The sequence below is a fragment of the Rattus norvegicus genome, chromosome 20 (assembly GCF_021556685.1).
Source record: "Rattus norvegicus strain SHRSP/BbbUtx chromosome 20, alternate assembly SHRSP_T2T, whole genome shotgun sequence".
NCBI lineage: Eukaryota > Metazoa > Chordata > Mammalia > Rodentia > Muridae > Rattus > Rattus norvegicus.
In genome coordinates, this window is record NC_141553.1 from 30522589 (window position 1) to 30548846 (window position 26258).

The 26258-nt window shown below is 48.3% G+C and overlaps 1 protein-coding gene and 1 pseudogene across 5 annotated transcripts in view; one reads left to right on the forward strand and one right to left on the reverse strand.

Annotated features, from left to right (window-relative positions):
• Positions 1 to 144: 144 nt before the first annotated feature.
• Csrp2-ps1 (cysteine and glycine-rich protein 2, pseudogene 1) lies at positions 145 to 1710 on the reverse strand (annotated as a pseudogene).
• Positions 1711 to 9756: 8046 nt separating this feature from the next.
• The window catches only part of Lrrc20 (leucine rich repeat containing 20), a 108254-nt gene continuing 91752 nt past the window's right edge, over positions 9757 to 26258 (forward strand). For 3 of the 5 annotated variants that reach the window (XM_087598157.1, XM_087598159.1, XM_087598160.1), the window contains exons 1-2: positions 12571 to 12646; positions 18827 to 18971. In XM_087598157.1, the coding sequence (XP_087454283.1) occupies positions 18890 to 18971 (82 nt within the window). In that variant the 5' untranslated portion in view covers positions 12571 to 12646; positions 18827 to 18889. Of the gene's footprint in view, positions 9853 to 12564; positions 12647 to 18826; positions 18972 to 26258 lie in introns of those variants that run through there. The other 2 variants (XM_087598158.1, NM_001109171.1) reach the window with 2 other exon arrangements.

Below are 26258 nucleotides of genomic sequence, written 5' to 3' on the forward strand. Positions count from 1 at the left end.
GACTGGCCATGTATGTTGGGTTGTGTTACCATTCTCTCTTCCACCGCTTTCCATTTCTCTGGGAATCGATGAGAAGCCCCTTTGGGTGCTGGAGAAATGGCTCAGTACTTAATACTTACTTACTGATCACACCCAAGACCCAGGTTTGATTTTTTTTTTTAAAGATTTATTTATTTATTTTGTATATGAGTACACTGTAGCTGTCTTCAGACACAGCAGAAGAGGGCATCAGATCCTATCACAGATGGTTGTGAGCCACCATGTGGTTGCTGGGATTTGAACTCAGGACCTCTGGAAGAACAGTCGGTGCTCTTAACCACTGAGCCATCTCTCCAGCCCGATATTTTTTTTTTTTTTTTTTGGGTTCTTTTTTTTTCCGGAGTTGGGGACGGAACCCAGGGCCTTGCGCTTCCTAGGCAAGCGCTCAACCACTGAGCTAAATCCCCAACCCCGATTTTTTTTTTTTTAAGATTTATTTATTTAATGTATATGAGTACACTGTAGCTGTTTCAGACACACCAGAAGAGGGCATCAGATCCCATCACAGATGGCCGTGAGCCACCATGTGGTTGCTGGGAATCAAACTCAGGACCTCTGGAAGAGCAGGTACTGCTCTCAACCTCTGAGCCACCTCTCCAGCCCCAGGTTTGATTTTGATCAAAGATCCAGGTTTGATTTTGATCAGTCACGACTGGTTTTTTGTTTGTTTGTTTGTTTGTTTTGTTTGTTTTTTTTTCAAATCAAACCAAAATTTTATTCCAAATGTAAAAGAACGCTTTTTTTTTCTCTTCTTTTTTTTTTTTTTTCGGAGCTGGGGACCAAACCCAGGGCCTTGCGCTTGCTAGGCAAGCGCTCTACCATTGAGCTAAATCCCCAACCCCCAAAAGAACGCTCTTAAATGCTAGTGAACCAGCAGGAGAGTACAGTGCTTCCTGTCCAGCCCGGTTGTGCACATAGAGTGTGATATACAGTGCTGAGTGCTGGCCGATGCACAGTAGTGAGCGCTGTAAGGCCATCCATGTTTTGGTAATGGAGATTCTTTGTCATGCTTACTGGGTTTACCCCGCTACTGAGCATGAACAAGGGCCCCTGCTCCTTGACCATAGCCGAATCCCTTGGGCCCAAAGTTCTTTGAGTAGCACCCTTTACAGTAGATTTCACCTTCCTTCTCAGTCAGAGTTGTAGACTCCAGACTCTTCCCACACTTGGCACATCGGAAAGTTTTTGTGCCAGGGCTTTCCAGCTCTAATGATCTTCTCAGCAGCATACACAGAATCCCCACACCTGGAACACTTCTCAGCACCTCCATATTTCTGGGCAAATTTAGAAGTGTTTGGGTTTGTTGTAGGCCTGTGAGGTTGAGCACTCTCTGGCTTGATACCCAGCTTCTCACGACGGCCCATGTTGAGCGTGCCAGCGCCCTGGCCATAACCATAGCCTTTTGGTCCATACTTCTTTCCGTAGCATGATTTGCAGTAGATCTCTTCATCATGAATTGCCACTGTTGTGCTGTCTAAATATTTCCTGCAAACCATGCACAGAAAGCAGCACCGGTGGAAGCTCCGCCCGTCACACTGCACCTCTTCAGCATGGTACACCGTTCTCCCGCAGGCCCCGCACTTATTTCCACTGCCCCAGACAGGCATTCCGAGCGGGAGGCCGGAGCACGCGGCGGGAGGAACTAGCGAGATCCAGACAGAGGAAAGCCGCGGGCGAATCCGGAGCCAGTCACGACTATTAATGTCAGAGGATCTGGTGCCCTCTTCTGGCTCCCGTGGGCACTGCATGCGTATGACAGGCATGCCGGCAAAAAGCCCTCCTCTCTCTACAGTCACCACTAGAGTCCACCCTGTTCTCACTCGACTTCTCCTGTTGGTCTGATAGTCATGCTGTCCTGGGGCCTTTGCACGTGCTACTCTCTTTGCTTGGTTGTCCCTTTGTGGCAAACAAACCTCAAGGTGAATCTCAGGATCCCGCCTCCTGGTGACGCACCCGCAGTGGGCGGTGCCTCAGACTTCGTACTAAATAACAGCAAAAGTGCAGGAGGCCATTGCTGACCTTAAGTTACTTTCCGCTTCTCCTATGTTCAGTCTATCCTCCGCTTATTGGGGTGCATAGATGTTTCCTTTGTATGTTCCCTAGAAAAGTCATATCACATGCAGGAGCAGAGCACTTACCTAGAAAATGCTGTGGTCCCAGGTTTGTCTTCAGTCCAAGCCTCCCTGGCCACTAGCTTGGAAGATGGTGGCTGCTAATTGAATAGAGTCGCCGCACTGTAGCAGTAATGGCAGTAACCTTCTGCCTGGAGTAGGACATCACTTGGCTGTTCTATGTGCCATTCTGCAGAAAACGGGTTGCCCTTCTCACTGCAGGACACCCCCTCTAGCCCCATCCCCCAAAAAGGGCAATGACTGGGTGTTCACACAAAGAACACTTCACACTGTATCTGTATCTGTATCTGTATCTGTATCTGTGTCTGTGTCTGTATCTGTATCTGTGTCTGTGTCTGTGTCTGTGTCTGTGTCTGTGTCTGTGTCTGTGTCTGTGTCTGTGTCTGTGTCTGTGTCTGTGTCTGTGTCTGTGTCTGTGTCTGTGTCTGTATCTGTATCTGTATCTGTATCTGTATCTGTATCTGTCTGTATTTGGAGTCATCTCTGATAACTCCACTAGGGGGCGCTCTGAACCAGGTTTGCCTGAATTCTGCGGTAGTCTTTGTGCCCCATAAATTAAGGGAGTTTGGGAGGCAGGGTTTGGAGTTTCAGACAAATAGCTACTCTGAATCGCCCATGATCCTGCACGCCACCTGGATAAATGTATTCAGTCACCAAGTTTGAGCTGTGAGAATATTTCTAAAAAAAAAAAAAAAAAAGGGCTGGGGAGATGGCTCAGCGGTTAAGAGCACCTGACTACTCTTCCAGAGGTCCTGAGTTCAATTCCCAGCAACCACATGGTGGCTCACAACCATCTGTAAAGAGATCCGATGCCCTCTTCTGGTGTGTCTGAAGACAGCTACAGTGTACTTATATATAATAAATAAATAAATCTTTAAAAAGAATATTTCTTTGGCCTGTACCTTCCTCATTTAGAAATAGAACTAACTCTCTATCTATCTATCTATCTATCTATCTATCTATCTATCTATCTATCTATCTATCTATCTATCTATCTATCTATCTATCTCTATCTCATGTAGCCCAGTCTAGCTTCTAACTCACTCTGTAATTGAGATTGGCCCTTAACTCCTCATCCTCCTGCCTCCACCACCTCAGTGCTAGAATTTCAGAGATACACCACTGTGACTGTGTCAAATGTTTTGCTGTTTGTTTGTTTGTCTTTTGAGACAGGGTCTTACTATATAGCACAGGTGTCCTGGAAATTCAGTCCTATCTCAGCTTCTCCAGCACTGGAATTTTAGGTGTGAGTCACCAAGCCCCGCTGAACAAATGGGTTTTTTTGTTTTTGTTTGTTTAGGTTTTTTTTTTGTTTTGTTATTAGTGTTTTCTCAGAAAAATCATGAAACAAGTTTAGTGGGAGAGCACTTCTGCAGTGCGTCTGCACTTCCACAGCACGTGCAGGGCTCCGAGTTTGATGGAGGTGTATGTGTGGCTGGAACCAAGTCGTGAGGCGCTTGACTCTGAGTCCTGTATTCATAAAGAAGCTTGATTCAGCCAACACCCAGAACGAACTTGGAAGCCACCTTCCGCCGTTGACCCTCCATGAGAGCACTCAGTCCTGACTCATGCCTTCTCAGCAGCCTTGCAGAGGGCTCTCTGTGCAGAAGTAGCTGTCAAACCGTTTCATGGGTGCCCCTCACCCACACCAGCCATGTGAACTTTGCATTTTGCCCTATAGGCAGCCCAAGAAACCAGTCCATACTACCATTCCTCCTTGTGTCTACTCCACTCAGAGTCTTCTCCTAGGACAGCCTCAAGTTCCAATCATCTTTTCTCGGCCTCAGGAGTGCTGGAATTATAGGTGTAGTTCTGTAAGACAAAGGAGACCATGGAAAGGACAAAAAACGGCAGCCTACAGAGTGGGAAAAGATCTTCACCAACCCCACATCTGACAGAGGGCTAATATCTAAAATATATAAAGAACTCAAGAGATGGGCTGGAGAGATGGCTCAGCAGTTAAAAACACTGACTCTTCTTCCAAAGGTCCTGAGTTCAATTCCCAGCACCACATGGTGGCTCACAACCATCTGTAATGGGATCCGATATATGCCCTCTTCTGGTCTGTTTGAAAACAGCTATGGTGTACTCACACACAAAAAAAAAAAAAAGGACTCAAGAGGTTAGGTGTCAATAAACCAAATAATCCAATTGGGGTACAGACCTAAACAGAGAATTCTCAATAGAGGAATCTCTAATGGCCAAGAAATGTTCATCATCCTAAGCCATCAAGGAAATGCAAATCAAAGAGACTCTGAGATTCCATTTTAGACCTGTCAGAATGGCTAAGATCAAAAGCACAAGTGACAGCTCGTGCTGGTGAGAGTGCTGGGTTAAGGGGAACACTTTTCCACTGCTGGTGGGAGTATGAAACTGTACGGCCACTATAGAGATTAACCTAGCCACTTCTCAGAAAACTGGAATTGATCTACCTCAAGACCCGGCTATACCACTCCTAGGCTATACCCAAAGGTTGCTCCACCTACCATAAGGACACTTGCTCAACTATGTTCAGACCAACTTTATCTGTAACAGCCGGAGACTGGAAACAGCCCAGAGGCCCCTCAACTGAAGAATGGATAAAGAAAATGCGGTACATTTACACAATGGAGTGTTACTCAGCTGTTACAAACAATGACATCATGAAATTTGCCAGCGAATGGATGGACAGAAAAAAATATCATCCCGAGTGAGGTAAACTGGACCTAGAGAGAGAAACCTGAACTCACTTCTAACTGGATATTAGCCATAAACTAAAAGGTAACTGTGTTACAATCCACAGAGCCTGGGAAGAGAAATACCAAGGAGAACTCATGGCTGTGGCGGGGGCTGGGGACGCATGACTTTCATAGAGAAGGGAAATAGAATCCATTGGGGTGAATGTGGGGAAGAGACTCAATAGGGTTGGAGTATGTATGGGAGCAGGAGGGATCAGGTAGAAGGACAGAGGGAGAGGGGACCAAGAGAGACAAGAGAGACAAGCCCTTGTAAAGCCTGTCTCTGAGAAGCACAGGGAAAGTCTGGTTTGCAGCATGGCCTGATTCCCTGGTGTATGATGACCCCGCAGAGGAGCTGGGTCTAACTGGCTCTCTGAGTCTGCTTGTGTGACTCAGGCTCACCGCTGGGGGCGCTAAGACAGCAAAATTAGGAAGGTGGTCTGCTGTGAGTGGGAAATGAACGTTTTTTTCATGGTTCGGGTTTTTGTTGTTGTTTTGTTTTTGTTTTTTGTTTGTACCAGTGAATCTTAACTTTTGGGGATCTTTTTCAGACGGGGTCTTTCTACCATAACATATCTCTTTTTTTTTAAAGGTTTATTCATTTATTATATATAAGTACACTGTAGCTGTCTTCAGACACACCAGAAGAGGGCATCAGATCTCTTTACAGATGGGTGTGAGCCACCATGTGGTTGCTGGGAATTGAACTCAGGACCTGTGGAAGAGCAGTCAGTGCTCTTAACCGCTGAGCCATCTCTCCAGCCCCTACCATAACATATCTTTCTCCCTCATTTACTCTCTCCCTGGCTCCCATTATGGTGCTGGGATGAACCCAGGGCTTCCCACAATGTGTTAGGTAGATGCTGTGTCACTGTGCTCCCTAACACCATTTTGAGACAGGGTCTTGCTAAATTGTCTGAGCCTGTCTTGAACTTTTGATTACCGTGTCGTGTCTCAGCTTCCTGAGTAGCTGAATCACAAGCCTGTATCATCCATCAGGTCTGGCTCTCTCCCCCTTTCTTTTCTTTTTCTTTTCCTTTTAGATGAAGTTTGAACATGTTTCTCTGGCTGGTTTCATGAGCTTGTGTGTGTATGTGTGAGTGCATGTGCAGGCCAGAGGCTAACTGTGATGGTTTGTACATGCTTGGCTCAGGGAGTGGCACTATTAGAGGATATGGCCCTGTTGGAGTAGGTGTGTCACTGTGGGGGGTGGGCTTTAAGACCCTCAGCCTAGCTACCTAAAAGCCAGTATTCTGCTAACGGCCTTCAGATGAAGATGTAGAACTCTCAGCTCCTCCTGCATCATGCTTGCCTGGATGCTGCCATGTTCCTGCCTTGGTGATAATGGACTGAACCTCTGAACCTGTAAGCCAGCCCCAATTAAATGTTGTCCTTGTAAGACTTGCCTTGGTCATGGTATCTGTTCACAGCAGTAAAACCTTAACTAAGACACTCACTTTGGATATATTCCATTGTTCTCCATTTTTTACTGTTCTTCTTTTCTTTTTCTTTTTTTTTTTCCGGAGCTGGGGACTGAACCCAGGGCCTTGCGCTTGCTAGGCAAGTGCTCTACCACTGAGCTAAATCCCCAACCCCTTTTTACTGTTCTTTTGCAAGACAGGGTTTCACTGTGCAGCCCTGGCTGTCCTGGAACTTTGTAGAGCAAGAGGGTCTCAAACTCACAAATATCCACCTGCCTCTGCCTTCTGAGTGCTGGGATTAAAGGTATCCCCCTGCCCAACCTGACTTTATCTTTTTCTTTTCTTTTCTTTTTTTTTTTTTTTGCAACAGGGCAACAGCCATCTTCGTGCACCTAACCAGATGGTATGTAGACTGGCTGACTGGCCGACAAGCAAGCGCCAAGAGTGTTCTTCTATCTCTCAACCTAACTTTTTTTTTTTTTTTCAGTGCATGGATAGGACAGCATCTCACTATGCAGTCTTGTGTAGCCCAGAGCTCATGTGCAGGGATTAAAGCTGGGTGCCACCATGCATTCTATTCTATAGTTCAGTACTTATTCTCACTTTGGAATATTTGCACATAGACGGTGAAATATCTTGGGAGTGGAACCCACAGATTTTCCTGGAAAAAAAACTGTCAACTTCGTCATCGGCTATTATTATTATTGTTGTCATTATTATTATTATTATTATTATTATTATTATTATTATTATTATTATTATTATTATTATTATTATTATGTGCACCTTCATTTTGACTTTGGCCTCTCCCATGAGAGCAGGTGTGGAATTTTCCACTTGTGGGGTCATGTTGGTGCTCAGAAATTTCTGGAACTTGTCTCACTTCCAATTTTGAATATTCAGGTTTCGGACAAACTGCTTGTGTATCTTTCCTACATATGTCCCCTATAATAAATCCACACATGCACCAAGTAGCTATTTATTTTTAATTTTTGATTTTGAGATGGGGGGTCTAGTTGAGAGGGTCTCAGGGAAGGTGAACCTCGGAGACGATACACTCTGTTCAGATTGACTTTGTCAACCTGCACCAAGACTTCAGGATTTCTGATACCAAGAGGTTTATTCCCAACAAATGGAAACACAGAGTAATTCAGAAACCAATTTCCTGCTGTAATCCAATTCCCGGCAGGCAAGGAAGCATAATTATATTGAAAGTCTACCCAGGGCACATGCCATTTCTCCCAAGTAGAAGGGTTCCAGAGAGAGGTGACCTGTACTAGCTTAAGGACCTAAGGAAACGTCTAGCCTGGTCTCAGTCATATCGAGAACGTGGAGGCCTTGGGAGAGCCCTTGACAGTAAGGGTCATTTAGATTACTAGCCACTTCCGGCCCTGGTTATAGGAGTTTGATATGGCCGGGCACAACAGATGGCACAAAGTTGGGGAGGAAAGGGTTAATTCAGCTTACACTTCCACATTGCTGTTCATCACCAAAGGAAGTCAGGATTGGAACTCAAGCAGGTCAGGATGCAGGAGCTGATGCAGAGGCCATGGAGGGATGTTACTTACTGGCATGCTTCCCCTGGCTTGCTCAGCTTGCTCTCTTATAGAACCCAAGACCACCAGCCCAGGGATGGCATCACCCACAATGGGCTGGGTCCTCCCACCTTGATCACTAATTGAGAAAATGCCTTATAGCTGGGTCTCATGGAGGCTTTTCCTCAAGAGAGGCTCCTTTCTCTGCGATAACTCCAGTTTGTGTCAAGTTGACACACAAACCATCCAGTACAATTGACCCCTTGTCAGCAAAGTTTCCGGATGGAAGGACATGTCTTTCTCATTGAAAAGACAAACACCACATGCTTTTCATGCCTGGTTTCTCTGGAGATTTGTGGGTGCAAGGACCTTCCTGCTATGCTCCCAGCAACTAGGTATGTTGCCCAGTTTGTTCTTGAACTCATAGGTTCAACCATACCAGGTGCCCTGAACAGCCAGGACAATACAGCTGGGTAGTTAAAAACAACAGATATTTATTCTCTCATAGCTCTGGGATCTAGAAGTCAGAATAGAACGTGACAGGATCCAAGGCCTGGGATGCTATTCTTGACTGTCGCTAGCTTCTGGTCCACCAGCTTTTCCGGCATTCCTGGGCTTGCAGGAGCATCTCTCCATTTCTATACCTATCATCACATGGTGTGCTGTGTGAGCCTCTCCTCCCCTTCTAGGCCACCTGTCACACTCCAATGTGACCTTGTCTGCATTAACAATACCTAGAATGGCCCTATCTTCAATAAGGACATGTTCTGAGGTACTGCCGATTAGGTGGTTTCTTCTTCCTTTTCGTAATGGTCTTATTTAGCCCAGGTTGGTTTGAACCAACTCAATAGCCAAGGATGATCTTGAACTTCTGATCTTCTGGTCTCCCCCTTCTGTGCGCTGAGATAGCAGGCATACACCGGCTTGTTTGGTTTTTGAGGTGCTGGGGACCCAACCCAAGGCTTCGTGCAGGCTCAAGCACCCTATCAACTAAGCTGTACTCCCAGCTCCAGGAATTAGAATTAACTCATAGGCTGTTCTACAGGGTGACACAAACCCTTAGCCCTAGGGAATGTGCTGCGCTGTCTGCTGCCTAAGCCGAATTCAATGGTCATTCTCCAGACCTCCCCTTAGTTAACGAGTGTGTGTGTGTGTGTGTGTGTGTGTGTGTGTGTGTGTGTGTGTGTGTGTGTGTTAGAGGGTAAGGGGTCTCATCTTGTTTGCCTTCCCTTATCCCCTGTAATGGGTGTGTGGGGATGTCAATGGCTATGTAGCCATTAGCAGGCCTAGAAAATACTGGGGTCCGCAGGCCTCCCTTGAGAGAAGTATCAGCTCAGCACCCTTGAGACTAAATCAAGACTAAATTCTTACCGCAAAGCAGATTTCTTTGCTCCAGGACAGGAAGTAAGAGAGAAGATAGAGGATGAGGAAGAAGGGGGAGGGAGTCAGGGAGAGAGAGGAGGGGTATTTGTCCCCCAAGGACAAAGGATTGCCGCTGGATAGAGAAGACACAGATGTGGCACATCAGAAAATGACAGTTTATAAAGGAACAAGAGGAGATTCCATGTTAGGATGAGGTGTTTAATTTGAATCGGGCTTGTTAATCAGGCGAGCCAAAAGGGGCTTTTGATTGCTGGACTTTAATACTTAATAGCTGGACCTTGGTAGTCAGCCTCAGGAGGAGGAAGTGGCCAAATAAGGAAATAGACCTTTGCGGCCAGCTTTTGGAATGTAATCTAACAGTTTTTTAGCAAGGCAGAAGTGTAGAGAGAATCTCTTATAAGCATCCCCTGTCAATAAGAAAGCCGATAGCCAATGAGCTGAGGCAGGAAATAGGAGGTGGGACGCTAGCAGAAAGAAAGGATTCTGGGAAATAGTGAGAGAATAAAAGGAGACAAAGGGAGAGATTTAAGAGAGCCACCGAGAGATGGATGTAAACCAGCAGGCAGTGAACTCAGGAAGACGCTGAGAGAGACGCTGAGGAATAAGGGCTGGGCTTGAAAGAGAGGTAACTAACCAAATGGTAGTCATAGAATAGTTTAAATGGTTTAAAAAAGAACTAACGGGGGGGTGGGGTGGGGTGGGGATTTAGCTCAGTGGTAGAGCGCTTGCCTAGCAAGTGCATAGGCCCTGGGTTTGGTCCCCAGCTCCAGAAAAAAAAAAAGAAAAAAGAAAAAATGGGGAAAAAAAAAAAAGAACCAACCTGGGAATGAGCCAAAGCCCAGGACTGGGAAAGGAAGAGTGGTTTAAAATTGTTTTAACACAGAGGGAATGGAAGAGAAGGTGAAGCCTGTCAGAGCCCTGCTCAGCGGGCTCCTGCTGACCAGACCCCTTCATCCCTTATACTCAACAACTTGGGAGAGCAAGGACTGAAACAGTAGCACTCTATTAGCTGCTGAGAGAAATAAGACCTGAGTCATTTTGCTCTGAGAGATAAGACAAGCTGAATTGTCTGGAAAGTTATTGATAGACTTAGGTCCTGGAATCTTAAGCCTCAGAAGTCTCCTGTATACCAGCAGGCTTTCTGACAAAGTGTAGTGCACGTAGCGGTGAGCCAGAGGTTCTATCTCAAACGAGGTGGAAGGTGGGGACCGCAGGTGAAGTTGTTCTCTCACTTCCACTTACATATGCGTGTGCTCACACTCACAGATGAATAATACACACACACACACACACACACACACACACACACACACATACACACACGGACAGACATACACTTTTTTAAAAAGTCAATTCAAAGAGGTCTGTCAGGAACTTCAACAGGACAAACCCACTAGGGAAAATATTACCTGTTCTAGAAACTTCAGAAACAGCAGAAGGCCTGCCTAAAATGTACCAGGTAAGAAAGTGGTCCTTGGGTTCATTGTTTATGCTGGTGTTGTAAGAGTGTCCTTTGCTTCATTAGGCAATAAGATATCGTTAAGCAATGTGTCTTGTCTCTCTTTTTTTTTAAAAGATTGATTGACTTATTGATTGATTTACTATACATAATAAGTACACTGTCGCTGTCTTCAGACACATTAGAAAAGGGCATCGGATCTCATTACAGATGGTTGTGAGCCACCATGTGATTGCTGGGATTTAAACTCAGGACCTCTAGAAGAGCAGTCAGTGTTCTTAACCACTGAGCTATCTCTCCAGCCCATCTTGTCTCCTTTCACAGAGATCTCAAGGATGGAGAAGCAGAAAGGTCTCTAAGAGCCCAGGCCAGTGTATCCCTAATAGGAGGTGTTGGGTTATGAGTAGCTTGTTGCTTAGCCTGGTACGGAGAGGCCCAGTGAATCTGGTCAGTTTCAGGAACTTCCTGAAGCTATTTTGGTTCTTTTTTTTTTTTTTTTTCGGAGCTGGGGACCGAACCCAGGGCCTTGCCCTTCCTAGGCAAGTGCTCTACCACTGAGCTAAATCCCCAACCCCTCCTGAAGCTATTTTGAATTGTTGACTTTAGTTTTTAAGGAGGTTCCTGAAGCTATTTTGAGTGGTTTATTGCTTAAGGAGCTTCCCACAGGATAGTGTGTTTTTGGAAACCGTTACACAACAGGAGATCTGTGAAATGGCTACATTTTAGAAGCTGTGGTTCTGGGCGCTGGAATACAAATTACTGAAAAGAACTGTATCTTTTGCTCGTCTGTTTTACTGATTAGAACTTTAGTGATACACAGAGGTTGGAATGTTGCAGGTCGGGAGGCAGATTATTTTGTGGCATCTTTATGCCCTTTAACAACTATTGATTGTTCTGCTCTCTACCTGGCCTAACATCTTTGTAACTATACAGTGAGTCATTTAGAGTCTGTGAATAGATCCCTAGTTTCCAATCAACCAAAGGGCTAAGAATGACCTCAGATTAGCATCTGGGCCTATAGCTGAGATCTTTCCCCCTTTGCTGTAGCCTGCTTGTTTGGTGTCCTTAACAACATAACTGAGAAGTGTCTTGTTTTATGTTTTTCTTCTTCATCAAGAGGCTGGAGAGATAGCTAGACGGCTCCTTTATAGAGGACTAGGGTTCAGTTCCCATATACATAGCTGTCTGCAACTCCAATCCCAGGAGATTTGACCTCTCTTCTGGCCTCTGAGGACACCAGGCACACACGTGGTGCACAAATTTATATGCGGGAAGATACAAATAAAATAGATCTTTAAAAAAAGAACACAACTTTATCAAACTGTTACCATGTTGGAACATGAAATTTGGAATAATTTGTCTGTGTTTCTGGGCTAGGGTCACTCCTATTTGGCTCCAGGATAAGCCATTTTGAGATGAGAGTTGTGATTTTTTGCGTCGCAGCAGCGCTGGACTTCACAGTCCCTTCATCAATTCTCACAATGACCCGGTGAAGCAGGTATTTAGAGACTTTAATTCCATGTTTACTCTGCTTTGGAGAGATGAAGTTACAGTGCGGCTTCAATTAGCGTTTCCTTGCGTTTTCCAAAGTTTCCCGATCTGCCGAACTCAGCCTCACTCGGGGGTGTGGTGGGAAAGCAACTCAGTCAGGAGAAGCATCCTAAACAAGAAGGTACAGGAGCCCGCACCTAGCACTTGCTTTGGCCGACTCCACACAAAGCGGTTCCTCCCTGGGTCCCAGAGCGCGCAGCTTCTGCGCGCTGATTGGTGCGCGTGGCCGGAGCTCCGGCCCCTCCCCGCCCTGGGTCTCATCCTGGCGTCGCTATTGGCTGAGCGACAGTGCGCGCTGAGCTCGCTGCCCCTTTAGCTCCGCCCCTCGGGCTCAGAACTTGCACCAGGTGCCGGCGGTCGCCGCGGGAGCGTGAGTGCTGGGCGCAGGGCTCTAGGACGCGTTGTCGCCGTAAGTGCTGCCTCCAGCGGCCCACAGGCTTCGCGCCGCTCTGCGTAACGGTGGCCAAGAGGCCGAGCGTGGCAGGGGCAGAAGGGAAAGCACCGTCCTGGGCTTGGCCGCGTTCCTTCCCCTCCCCCAGTACACCAGGTAGCACCGAGTCATGGCTCGGGCGGTGCCCAGGGGTCGTGGACTCGCCAGCTGGAGATCGCTTGCCTGAGTGTGAGGCTTGTGGTTAGAGCTCCCAGGCAGCCCAGCTTCCGTCTCCCCAGTGAGACGCCCGTGCCCATTGGGGAGAGTCAGCTGCGCATGTCAGTCGGGAGTGCTTTTCCGCTCCTGGCAGTGTGGGACGCCCCCCGGCCTCTGTGATCACCAGCCTCCCCTCCTCTGCTCGCTCCATTTGCTCTAGTCCCTGTCTGCCAGGCCAGCGCGGGACTGGAGATGAGTAGCCACTGTCTGAGGGTATGGGGTCCGGGGGATTCTGTCCTTGGTCACTGTGTACAATCACGGGCAGGTACAGTCTAAGGATGCTCACGCAGGGCTCTCCAAACCCTAAAGCTCAGATCAGAAACCAGGCGCCAACGCGTCCGGATCATTGCCCCAGCGGGCTCTTTCCCTTGGGTGACAAAGTGGGTCAACTCTGCTCTGGTCTCGGGTGGACCTTTGGGACTGTTGGGGTGCGACTAGTACTGTGCCTCTTACCTCCCCACATCAGCTCTTGACCTTGACAGGGTCCCGAAGTCTGTCGGGAGCCAGTGGTGGGGCAACTTGTGTGCATGGCTCCAGAGGCTCGGGTTGCCCCACACAGCAGCTGCCAGACTCTAAAGTTCCCAGTTGACCACAACAGTAACTAAATATAGGACCAGCTGGTGCGGCCGAACTGTCGCAGTGGCTCCTTTGCAAAGATCTTAGGGCTGCAGATAACGAAGTTGAGTTCTGACCCTTAAAAGACTGGGCCAGTGCCACGGTCAAAGTTTAAATACCCCAGCCCCAAGTTTGGAATTTAGGTGAGACCAGTTTCAGAACTGGCAGAGAAATTATGCAGTGCTCATAATCATAGCTTCCACAAAGCAGAGTAGCACACGTACCTTCAGTTTATTATATGCAAACTTCCGGTCTATCCTTGTTTGATAACCTACTGATTGGTCATGCCTTAATGTAGGAAGCCCTTAATGGCTTGCAGAGTCTTTCCTTAGAAGTGAATTATCGTCAGTTAATTTGCATTAACAGTTTCATTGAGAAAGGGGATGTTTCCATCTCACAACTGGAGCTGCCCCACAACATTGAGAACTTTCCAGAATTCTGCTTGGATTAGTTATGCTCCTCAGAGGACTGCCTACTAGGAAGGCCTCCAGAGATCTGAAATAGACTGCAGGCCTTCTCTCTGTCTCTTTGTCTACCTGTGTCTGGTACCCTATGTGTTCTCTCTCTGGGGTCATGCTACAGGCTACAGGCCCCCTACCCCTAGGCTGTGCTGACATATAACTGGCTCATTCTGTCTCCCAGTGGGAAGCTTGCAGCATCAGGCATGTCCAACCTGTAGCCTGTGGGCCCAGTTCATCCCAGGAGAGGTAGCAATGCAGCTTAGTAGATGTGCAGCTTAATAAATACCATGTCGCAGTTTCGGAAGGTGGGGGGCACCTCGAGTCCATACCCTGTCTCTGTCTTTTTCTTGTCTGGTGTGGCTTTTATAGATGGTGACCAGAAGATTTCAAATTTAAACACGTCCTGGGGCTACGTCACAAACTGCAGTGGGGGCCAGGGCGCAGGCGAACAGTCTTGTTCTGTAGCTCAGGCTGACCTGGGACTTGAGGTCTTCCTGTTTCAGCTCTCCTTGTGCATAGGTAACTTGCTACCGTGTCCAGTTTCCTTGCGCATCCTGAGTCTCCCCCACCCAGAATCCTGGTTAAGTGGCACTGGTGATACCAGGGCCGCTCAGGCCTATGTGGGCCCATGGCTCTTGTTTCTCCCTGACTCCCTGCCGCCACCTTTCTTAAGTAAAGGACTGCCTGGATTCCTGCTTCTAGGAGCCTAGGAACCTGTGGGGCTGGCCTGGGACCTGTGGATTGTTCTGGTTCCAGAGGGGGCCCAGTGCTGTGATTGTTCAAACAGTGCTGATGTGCGGGCTCTGGTGAATGGACTCAGTTTGTTCATGGAGCTATGGGGGCAGCCCACAGCCCTGTCTCTCCTTTGAACAGGACAATGGTCTGTCCCTCTTTTTAAAACATAGAGAAGGGAAAGAGAACGCCATGTGTCCCATCTCATCCTTCCCAGACCCCACCAGTACTGGATTAAATGCAGGGCCAGGGGAAAAGTCTCGTTATGTTGCTCCTGAAGTCACTTCTGTACTCCAGTCAGGTCTTGAACTTACAATTCTCTTGCTTCAGGATTACAGGCCTGCGCCACCAGCACCAGCTGTTCTAGTCTTTCTCTCCAAGTTTCTATTAGATATTAAATACATCCCCGTAGGTTAATTGGCTGGTTAGATCCCAAACAGGCCCAGGCTTTGGGGCCAAAGGAGCTGCCAAATACAGTTGAATAGTTTCCTCAGTGGCCTTTGGTGGGGCCAGGAGCCCACTCCATCCCCTCAAGTGTGTTCTCCTCAGCTCTGGAGCCTTGCTACCGTCTCTGGCCCCTGTACAGAATGTACTGTTTCTCTGGAGAGGCGGATGGAGCTGGAATAGCAGGTTAAGCCCCAGGTTAAGAGTTAGGAGAATTGGGGGGGGGGTGTCTGTTTCCATCTAACTGGTTGACCTGCCTTCTTGGCTCTTCAATTTCCCAGTGAAGGAGTTAAGTAAGGTAAATCCCCTGAGGACCAGTGAGATGGCTCCTTGGGTAAAAGCATTTGTTGCTAAACGTTGATGAGCTGAGTCTGATCCAAGAATCTATAGTAGAAGGAACACACTCCGGAAAGTTGTCCTCTTACCTCCCAATGTGCCTCACAGCACACTCGTGCCTGCAAATGCGCACGTGCACACACAGGCACAAACACGTTCTCAGTTCTCATACACACAAATGTGTGCACACACGCATGTGCACACACACTACACATGCACACATTCTCTCATACACACACACATGCATACGCATGCTCTTGCCTGCACTCACGCAGGCGCACACGCACCTGCACACGCACCTGCACACACACATGCACACACACATGCACACATGTATATGCGTGTACTCATAAGTAAAATTAAAAAATAAAGATAGATGAGTCCCTTCAATTTTGACGGCACTAATTCAGGTTTGGGGGGTTGGGCTAAGAAGGTACATATTGGGGGTGGTGGGGTCCCATTTGCCATACCCTCCCCCGCCAGTCACTCACTGCCCCATGCTCTGCAGACTATTTTAGGCGTGTGAACTTAGGATCCTGTTCAAATTGGACCCTTATCTTAGACATGTTGAAACATGGACTTGCATGCAGGTTTCAAACCCAAATGGTGTGTGTTGAAGAGAAGCATCGGGTGGATGTGCTCCCGGGCCAGTGGGGGAGGGGCGGGGTGGGGCGGGGCTAGAAAGATTTTTATTTTCTTTTGTTTGTTTTGAGACAGGATCTCTATATCATGTAGCTCTGGCTGTCTGGAAACTCATTTTGTGGATCAGAGCAGGCAGGCCTTGAACTCCCCAGTGCTGGCATTATTAAGTGTGTGCTACCATGGCCAGCTAGAGAGAGACATTTTGAAGCTCCTAAATAACCTGAGTGACTTGTGCTGAGTCCTTAATTACCCTGGAAGCTCAGAGGGAGGAGGGACCTCCAAGGTGAGGCAGGAACAGTCAGGGGACACTTTCTGGGAGTGGAGGGATGGGATCATTACTCATTCCTCGAGGATGAGTTCTCCCCAGGTGTTGCTTAGAGTCCTCTGGGTCATCCGTGAAAGATTCATCGCTGGCGTCACACCTGCACGTGCCACAGGCTCCTATACCCTCTCAGCTGGCTTTGGTTGAGGGTTTATGAGTTCTGGACTCAGAGTGAGGCAGGCTCGCATCCTTGGCACAGCTGTGCACACCCACCAAGAGAGATGCTATAGGTTCCAGTGTAGCTGAGACCTCCTCTGACCCGGCCCAGCTACTCAGTGGTAGAATTGGATCTTTGGCCTTTCCCATGGCCAGGATGTTCTGGTCCTTCAGTGGGACACACATGCTGGGGACCTTTGTCCTCCTGCGCTTGACCTTGCTTGCCCCTGTCTGGCCAGCTCCAAACACTGTCCTCACACCTCTTCTTTCTGTCCCTATTCTTCTGTCTCTGGTCCCTGACTAGGGTGGATTTGTTGACACTCCCTTCATAGCTACTGAGTTCAGGACTGGGGACAGGGCCAGGAGAGACAGAGGAGAGAAGAGGGCCTTTAGCATTGCCTGTGAGTTCCTTCCTCTGTATGGTGACTTAGGTGATTTTCAGAGGCGAACACCAAGTATGAAGTGACACAGACCCGATTATAGCTCCATCACTTTGAACTTGTCCCGGGTACCTAACCGTTATTTGTGTCTTGGTTTCTTTCCCTGTAATAACAGTCTTGGTTACTTCTATGTCTTTTTCATTTCCTTATTTATCTATTTATTTAGTTGAGACAAGGTGTCATGTTAGCCCAGGCTGGCCTTGAATTTATTATGTAGCCAAGGATGACCTTGAAATTCTAACCTCAAACTTCCTAATACTTGGATAACAGGCACATCTCCCCATGCCTGGTTTATTTGGTGCTGGGAATTGAACCCAGGTAAGAATTTTACCAGCTAAGCTGCATCTCCAGTTTATTTTTCCATTTTTTTAAAAAAAATGTACATGGTGTTTCATCTGCACGTATATCTGTGCACCGTGTGCATGTCTGGCACCTGGTGCCTTCAGAAGCCAAAAGAAGCTTATGAGCTGCCATGCGGGCACTGGGAATTGGACTCAGGTCTTGTAGAAGAGCAGCCAGTGCTGGTAATCACTGAGCCATTTCCCCAGCTACACGCCCCCCCCCCCCCACACTTAAACATCTTCTCCCCAGTGATCCAATTTCTCTTCTTCTATTTTTTTTCTTTTTCTTTTTTTTTTCGGAGCTGGGGATCGAACCCAGGGACTTGTGTTTTCTAGGCAAGCGCTCTACCACTGAGCTAAATCCCCAACCCCCCAATTTCTCTTCTGTTTTAGGGTTTTCTTGCTGTGACAAAACACCATGACTAAAAAGCAAATGAAGGAGGAAAGGGTTTATTTGACTTTTACTTCCAAGTCATTGGAGGGAGTCAGGGCAGGAACTCAAGCAGGGCTGGAACCTGGAGGCAGGAGCTGATGCAGAGGCCATGGAGCAGTGATGCTCACTGATTTGCTCCCCTGGCTTTTTCAGCCTGCTTTCTTAAAGAACCCAGGACCACCAGGCCAGAGGTGGTGCCAGCCACCCTGGGCTGGGCTCTCTCACTAATTGAGAAAATGCCTTACAGCTAGATCTCATGGAGGTTTTCATCAACCGAGACTCCTTCCTCTCGGATGACTCTTAACATTCGTCAAGTAGGCACACAAAACCAGCCGGTACACCTTCTTATTTCCAGCCCTCTCTTTTGCCCTGCAGATAAACTCCAAAGCAAGCTGAGAATGAGGTAACCTTCCCTCTTACCTGGCATGCAGGTAGGGTCTTCTTAGAGACCAGCCACCTGTAGGCTCCAAGGTCCATTTGCCTTGGCACCACGCTTCCTGCCCTGTAGTAGGGACCTGGTAAATGGGGGTGGTCAGCGGGATACCTGGCCTCGTTGTGTTGATTGAGCTCTGGCTGGGAGGCTGCAGAATAGACAGGTGTCTCTCTCTCCAGTAGTTAGCTGACCTGGCCTCTTCCCCAACACTCTGCCCCACCTGTTGAGTCACAGGTCGTTTGAGTCCTCACATCTGCCTGGCCACTGGCTTAAGTTCTGTGTATGGTGAGGTCATGTGTATATGGTGAGGTCACGTGTGTTGATCCTCCCAGGAAAGTGGTAAAGCCCAGCTGCCCTCACCCTCTGGGTGGCAGATCAGAGCAGTCCCTGCAAAGGTTAAGCTGGATGTAGCCTGGGTTCGAGAGGATGAAGAGGGGAGGGGGAGCTGGAGGGGAAGAGGGAGGAGGTGATGAGAGGCCTGGGAACTCCTTGTAGCTTCTTGTTGGCCTGGCCTGGGTTCCTAGGGAGAAGAATATTGTTCAAGGGACCCTAGCAGGCGGGTGCTTCATGGTCCTGTGTCTTCCCTAGGCACAGACCCCTTTGTGAGTAGCAGACCGGCCTGGAGGCTGGGAGCCAAACACCCACGTCTGCATGCTGAGGAAGATGGGGGAGGCCGTGGCCAGAGTTGCAAGGAAGGTCAACGAGACTGTGGAAAGCAGCTCAGATACCCTGGGTAAGTGAGGCCTGGCTCTTCTACTCTGTGACTGGCTTGTGAACTCAGAGATGGCTCAGAAAGAGATGAAGGGGACAGAAGTGTGTGGCCAGGAGGACAAACTCTGCATGGAACTTTCACTACAGTTGTGGTAGTTGTGGGTACTGTGTGTCCTAGCTTACATTTTGTTCTTTGGTTTTTGTTTGTTTGTTTGTTTGTTTTGATTTGTGTTTCTGTTTTTTGAGACAAGATTTCTTTGTGTAGTCCTGGCTGTCCTGGAACTAGCGCTCAATACCAAGCTGGCCTTGAACTCACAAAAGATCTGCCTGCCTCTACCTCCCGTGCTGGGATTAACAGTGTACACCAGCACTGCCTAGCCTAGACTTTGCTCTTGTTTTGGGTGCTGGTCAAAGAAATTGGGAGCGTGCCGGGTTGTGGATTCTGCCTGCTTAGATAACTTCAGTGACCTGTATGTGTGCGTATGTTCCCTTGAACTGTCTTAAAACATCATTCTGGACATGCATGAGTCACCCCATGTTGGAAGCCTCTTGAGTGGCTAGCCTGTGTGGGCTTTTGGGTTCTCCCAGCTGGAAGTCACTTTCACGCTCCACTGTCGTGACATACATTTTTTAAAAAAGAATTTGAATCAATCATAGCGTTTCAGCCTTTTACTTGCACTGAGACTTCAAACATTTAAGCAAGCCATCCATCTAATTGAGTTCTGTAGATGTGAATGACAGGAGAGACCGGGGAGGTCAAACAATTATCTTTGTGTATGTATGACTTAGTGTGCGCCTGCGCCTGTGTGAACATGAGTAACTGATGTTTGAATGGTACTTGTGTGTTCTATATATACATAAGTGTGTATGTGCCTGTGTGTGTGCATGCGCACATATGCACATGTGTATGAGTTCACAGGAATATCAGTGCCCCTGAAGGGACTCAGGCATGTTGACTTATAGGAACCCAGATTGCTAGAGCATATCCCTGCCTATGGGGTGAGAGTGCATATGGCTGAGGTGGGCTTGAATTGACAGAGATGGATTTTCCAGGCATGTGGGGGTTTGTGTGCACATGTGTGTGTTTTCATAACAAGGAAGTGTTTTGGTGGTGGTTATTATTGGAGCAGAGACCCAGGTGTGAGCTCCCTTTCAGGTGTGTCTGGAATGCAGGCTCCGAGTCAGACGATGACAGGGACTAGAGAAGCAGTCAACCTTTCTACAGGCTTGGTCACTGCCTTTTCCAGGAAGCCCTCAGTTTTATCCCATCTACCCTTCCTCCTCTGTGGTCACCCATTTGGCATTCTTAGAGGGCAGGAACACCATGGCCTTTTTTTCACCAAGTATCTGGCTGGAATGGAATGCTATGTTATAGGGACCAGACTGGCCTTTGAACTCACAGCAATGTGCCTGTCTTTACCCCCTGAGTGCTGGTGTTAAAGGCACCTGGCACCACGTGCAGTTGACTGTGTGGTGTTCTGCACCCGCTCTCTGAACCTAGTACGGCATTAGGCACCATGCTGGTATGTGGAGGGTTTGCTGAGCTGGGCCAAAGGATAACAGGTTGTCAGGAAGTGGAAAGGTTTCTGCTGGTTTTGGAGGGAGCCTTAGGGACACCTGTGAACTGTGGCCCTCTAGAATTCTGGAGTCACCCTCAGCTTTCAAGACTCTCTGCTTGGCTTTGGGCTGTTGGGTCCTGGATGTGAATCTTCCCTCTTCTACCTACCAGCTTGGCATCTTACCAGGTCACCTACCCTAAAGTGGGGATGGTAATTGTGTCCTCCTCACGGGGTGGTTTGGGACAATTAAACCTGTCAGTTGCTTGAGATGCAGGAAGCTTGATAATCGGAAGCTATTATTTTTAATTTTTCTCTCACACCCAGAGGTGGAGGCGGAGGCTAAGTCCTAGGTGACACAAACACATCTCCACAGGTGCCAATCATCCGGGTGACACAGGCCTATTTCACATCCCCTCTGAGAGGACCAATGCAGTATATGTTGGCATGTCTCTCTGAGGTGGCAGGGCTGGAGGGACCGGGCGGCTCCTTCTCATCCATAACTGGATGTGTGGGACTCAGTAGGCCGTGAGAATGCTCGGGGGGGGGGGGCAGCTAAAGAGGGAGAACTGAACTCTGACCCCAGAGGCTTCTAGGTGGAAGCAGCCGCTCTAAGGGGACAGAAAAAAGGGACTGGGTGGAGTTGACTGGGAGAGTCCCCTGCCGAGTTAGAGTTGTCACCTCAACCTTCAGGAGGTATTTTTTTGGGGTGATACCCCCCCGACCCCAAACACCATGTTGCAAAATCTGGAACTCCAGAGACCAGCGATTACAAATGCATGTGTGCAGTGGTCAGGTGCAGAGGTCAGCAAGCGAGCAGGAGTAGGGTCTGTCTAGGTAATGTGTGGGGGATGGTTAGGGTAGAACATGGTGCACCAGCTTCTGCACTGGCGAGGGTCCATGCCCGCTGAGGAACCCAAGGCACCTCCAGCCACCCTGCCAGGCCACTGCGGTGCCATCCTGGGATTGGAGCCCGCACTGAGGACATGGGAGCTGAGTCCCTCTCTGTACAACACAGCCTTGGTGTAAAGCGGTAGCTAGTGATTGCCAGGACTCTGAGGACAGCAAAGTTCCAGTCAGCATGGGAGAGCCCACGGCTGGCCATAAGGTCCTGCTGAAGCTGGAGACTTTCCTGACGCACGAATTGGGCCTTTAAAGTCAAGGTTGGATTGTACATGCCTTGTCATCCTTTCACTGACCACAGAAGCGAAATGTGAGACCTGGGCACTCCGAGCTCCCCATCAGTCTGCCTTTTGCCTTTTGGAGGGTGACCTGACCAGGCTTAAACAGTCTGAAGGATCTGGGCTTTAAGAAGCACCCACATATTGAGCACCTACTGTGTGTCACCTGTCTGGGAAAACAAAAACAAAAACACAAAAACAAGGCCTTGTTAGATGGCTCAGTGTATAAAGAGGCTCAGTTCAAGGATCCAAGCTTAACCCTCAGACCCTACGGCAGGAGAGACTCAAGTCCTATAGGTTCAGACCTCTACATGGGTCCTGTGACATTTGGGTGTATACACACAAACACAGACACAGACACACACACACTCTTTTTAAAAGATGTTCTTTGATGAAGTATACACTGCTCTTTTTTTCAAAATATATTTTTGGACTGGAGAGACAACTCAGCGGTTAAAAGCACTGGCTGCTTTTCCAGAGGTCCCGAGTTCAAATCCCAGCAACCACATGGGTGGCTCACAACCATCTGTTTTTTTTCTTTTTCTTTTTCTTTTTTTTTTTCGGAGCTGGGGACCGAACCCAGGGCCTTGTGCTTGCTAGGCAAGCGCTCTACCACTGAGCTAAATCCCCAACCCCGCAACCATCTGTTAATGGGATCTGATGCCCTCTTCTGGTATGTCTGAAGAGAGTGACAGTATACTCATATGAAAGAAAGAAAGAAAGAAAGAAAGAAAGAAAGAAAGAAAGAAAGAAAGAAAGAAAGAAAGAAAGAAAGAAAGGAGGGAAAGAAGGAAGGGAGAGAGAGAGAGAGAGCGCAAGAGAGCATACACACACACACACACACACACACACACACACCCAGAGGCCTGTGATTTCAGAATCTATGAGGAATTTTTTCTCAGTGTAGAGGCAAAGAAAGATAAGACAAACAGATAGACAGACAGACAGACAGACAGACAGACAGACACACACACACACACACACACACACACACACACACACAGAGCCTTCTTCCTAGCACAACCTTTTGCTGAAGGTCACATACTTTAAAACCCCCAGCTCTCTGCAGGGACATGGCCTCAGCTTGGTACCTTGATAGGCCCAGTATGCCTTCTTCCTGCCCACCATTCTGCCTCCCCAGTTTTTCTACTCCCCAGGTACTTGTGTGGGCACTTTGCCAATCCTGACTCATTTAACTGTCTTGAGAACTTTAGGACGTTAAAATCCTGTTTTAAAGGAGATGAAACAGGCATGTTTTGTTTTTTCAATTTTATTTTTCTTGGATATTTTATTTATTTACATTTCTTTTTTTTTTTTCTTTTTTTCGGAGCTGGGGACCGAACCCAGGGCCTTGCGCTTGCTAGGCAAGCGCTCTACCACTGAGCTAAATCCCCAACCCCCATTTATTTACATTTCAGATGTTATCCCCTTTCCCCCCTCTCTGTACCCGGTCCCTGCTGCCCCTGCAGCTTGAATGTTTTAAAAGGGCACTCTATTCCCTATGTGAGACTACTTTTTTTTTTTTTTTTTAAATTTTGTGACGTGTCACTGTGTAACCCAAACTCAAGCATGCTGACCCCCAAAGTCATTCAATGGCCTAGGCTAGCTTTGACCTCACTGGATGGCCCAAGCTGGCCTTGAACTTACAGTGATGTTCCTGCCTCAGGCTCTCAGATGCTGGAAATAAAAGCGTATATCACATCATGTTGTGGGAATTTTACAGACACAGCTAGGCACAGCGTATGGGTGACTTTGCTGTTGATCCAGCTGAGTGGAGGTCAAACCACAGCTCATCCAGCCCTGTGTGGTTCAGAGCCTGACGTGGCAAACACTCTGACGCCCTATGAGGGGGCAGGAGCTCAGTAGCTGGAGTCTACCCTAGCCTGTCTCCTCTTATGTCTCAGAAACACCCCTGTGAGCCTGCCTTTTCCTTTTCTTTTTTTTTTTTCATTCCTCTTCAAGGAATCACTATGTAGTCCTTTAAACATTTTTTTTAATTTTTTTTTAGATTTCTTTATTTATTATATATAAGTATACTGTAGCTGTCTTCAGATACACCAGAAGAGGGCACCAAATCTCTTTACAGATGGTTGTGAGCCACCATGTGGTTGCTGGGATTTGAACTCAGGATCTCTGGAAGAGCAGTCGGGTGCTCTTAACCACTGAGCCATCTCTCCAGCCCCCTTTAAAATTTTTTTAAATTTATTTTATGTATATGAGTACTCTAGCTGCATGTACACCTGCATGCCAGAAGAGGGTGCCAGATCACATTTCAGTTGGTCATGAGCCACCATTTGGTTGCTGGGGATTGAACTCAGGACCTCTGGAAGAACAGACTTGTGCTCTTAACCTCTGAGCTATCTTTCCAGCCCCTCACTAGGTTGTCCTAACTAGGCTGGAACTTGCTCCATAAACCAGGCTGACCTTGAACTTGCAGAGATCCTCTTGCCTCTGCCTTTGCCTCCCAAAGTGTACCACCATATTTGCCTTACAGTTTTAATTATGTGTACCTGTATGTGCTCGAAAATACAGATGCCCTCAAAAGTCAGAGGAGAGCATTGAGTCCTCTAGAGCTGGAGTTACAGACAACTGTTTTCTGAAAGAGCAGCAAGTGCTCTTTTAAAAAGTAATAAAGAGGGGCTGGGGATTTAGCTCAGTGGTAGAGCGCTTACCTAGGAAGCGCAAGGCCCTGGGTTCGGTCCCCAGCTTCGAAAAAAAGAACCAAAAAAAAAAAAAAAGTAATAAAGAAAGAAACCTTTTTTATTTAAGTTTTTTTGTGGGTTACCCTGTCCCTTCAGTTTTGCCTTTTACCCTTGTACCTTGCCCCCAACCCCAAATAAAAAACACACAGACAGACAAACAGAAACAAAGCATAGAAAACATCTCTTCGTGGAAGCTGTGTGTCCCACAGTGTACCCCTCTGTCCGCACAGCTTCACTTGCAGTGTGCAATGTTAATTGCAATGAGTCATTGGTCTGATCCAAGATATTTGGGTTCTGCGTCGCCATCAGAATTGGGTCCTTACCAGGCCTCCTCCCTGTTATTCTGTTGCCCTGTGTCATGGAGATCAGAACTGGCCATTCATGCATCCCAACCATTTGCAGTTGATACAGATTTTAGGGTGGGCCAACTCAGAGCCCTGGATCTGGGCCTGGGTGGTAGCTGGTTAGCACTGGCTCTCCTTCATTCACAGCACCAGGGTGAGCTCCCCGCACTGTTCACAGTAGACCACCCGATGCTGCCATCTGCAGGAGGCAGGGTCAGCTGTCACGTCCTTGGGCCTGGCTCACCCGAACCCTCGACTCCAGAGCCAGCGCCACTGCGCTGCCCAGGCAAGGCTTAGGGCCCACTCTCCTGAGTGCTGCAGCCTGTGAGGGGCTGGGCCAGCTCTCGACTAACTCAGTGGGGAGGATAAGAGGGCACCATCACCCCTCTGGAACCCCTGCCACCTCATGGCAGAGCCAACTTTCTCTCTCTTGCTCACAACTTTGGGATCAGCTCAATCAGGCCACCGGGGCCAGCCCAGGTCAAGGTGCAGGGTCTGTTCTCTTGAGTGCTGCAGCCAGTAAAAAAGTGACGCTGGTTCTCCAGAGCCCTGCAGCCAGTGAGGGGTGCAGCCCATTCTGCACCGCCCCTGGACATCCACATGGTCCCTCGGCATCTGCCCCAGCCAGGGATGTCCCCTTGTTCTCTAGTCTAGTATGAGCCATGGATATTGACACCGACCCTGCTGCAGCACAGCCAGTGACCCGGACATGGGACTCAGCAGCAGCTCAGGCTGGCTCACCATGGCCTCAGGTGCAGGGCTCACAACAGACTCCTCCTCTCCACCCTCGAGTCTCCAGTTCTGTCTCCTCATAATAAAGCTCAGGCTGCTCCGTTTCTCTCTCTCTCCCATCTGTCCACCACATCCTCACACAATGTGGTGGCTCCTGTGGTAGCCTGGCTAGCCCCCGGGTGACATCCTCTGGCAAGCTTGTGTCTGTGGCCCACCTGTGCAGTGCCCCGGAGAGCGGGTCTGCAGATGGTGTTGGACCACAGGTGTCTCGACCATCTTCCTCTCCTGCTCTGCACCTCTTGGTAGAAGGCAGGGTTTGTGTGTCTGTGGCCTGCTTGCGCTATGGAGCAGAGGACAGGTCTGTGTGCGCCTTTCCCTGCCAAACCGCATGGCATGGCGGAACACAGCTCCTGTCTGTCTTCCTCCTCTCGCACTCAGCTGCCCGGATTTGATTCGATTTGACGTTTAAGGAGACCTAGGCATATAACAGCTTTGGCCACCAAGCTGGGCATCAAACTCGGATCAACAAAGGACTGTCATCCGCTCTACCCCTGACTGATACGGGAACAACAAAATGCCTCTTCACCCACTGCCAGGGCCCAGCAAGTGTTCTTAGCCACTGAGCCATCCCACCAGCCCCCATCCTTAGCACTTTTAATTTTTGTTTTGTGACAGTTTCATTAAGGTTGTCTAGCCTGGTCCTGAGCATGCAATCATCCATACTGCTTTAGCCTCCCACAAGGCTGGGACTCCCGCCAGCCACCTCTCCTCAGCAGCCTGTGTGATTTGCACCC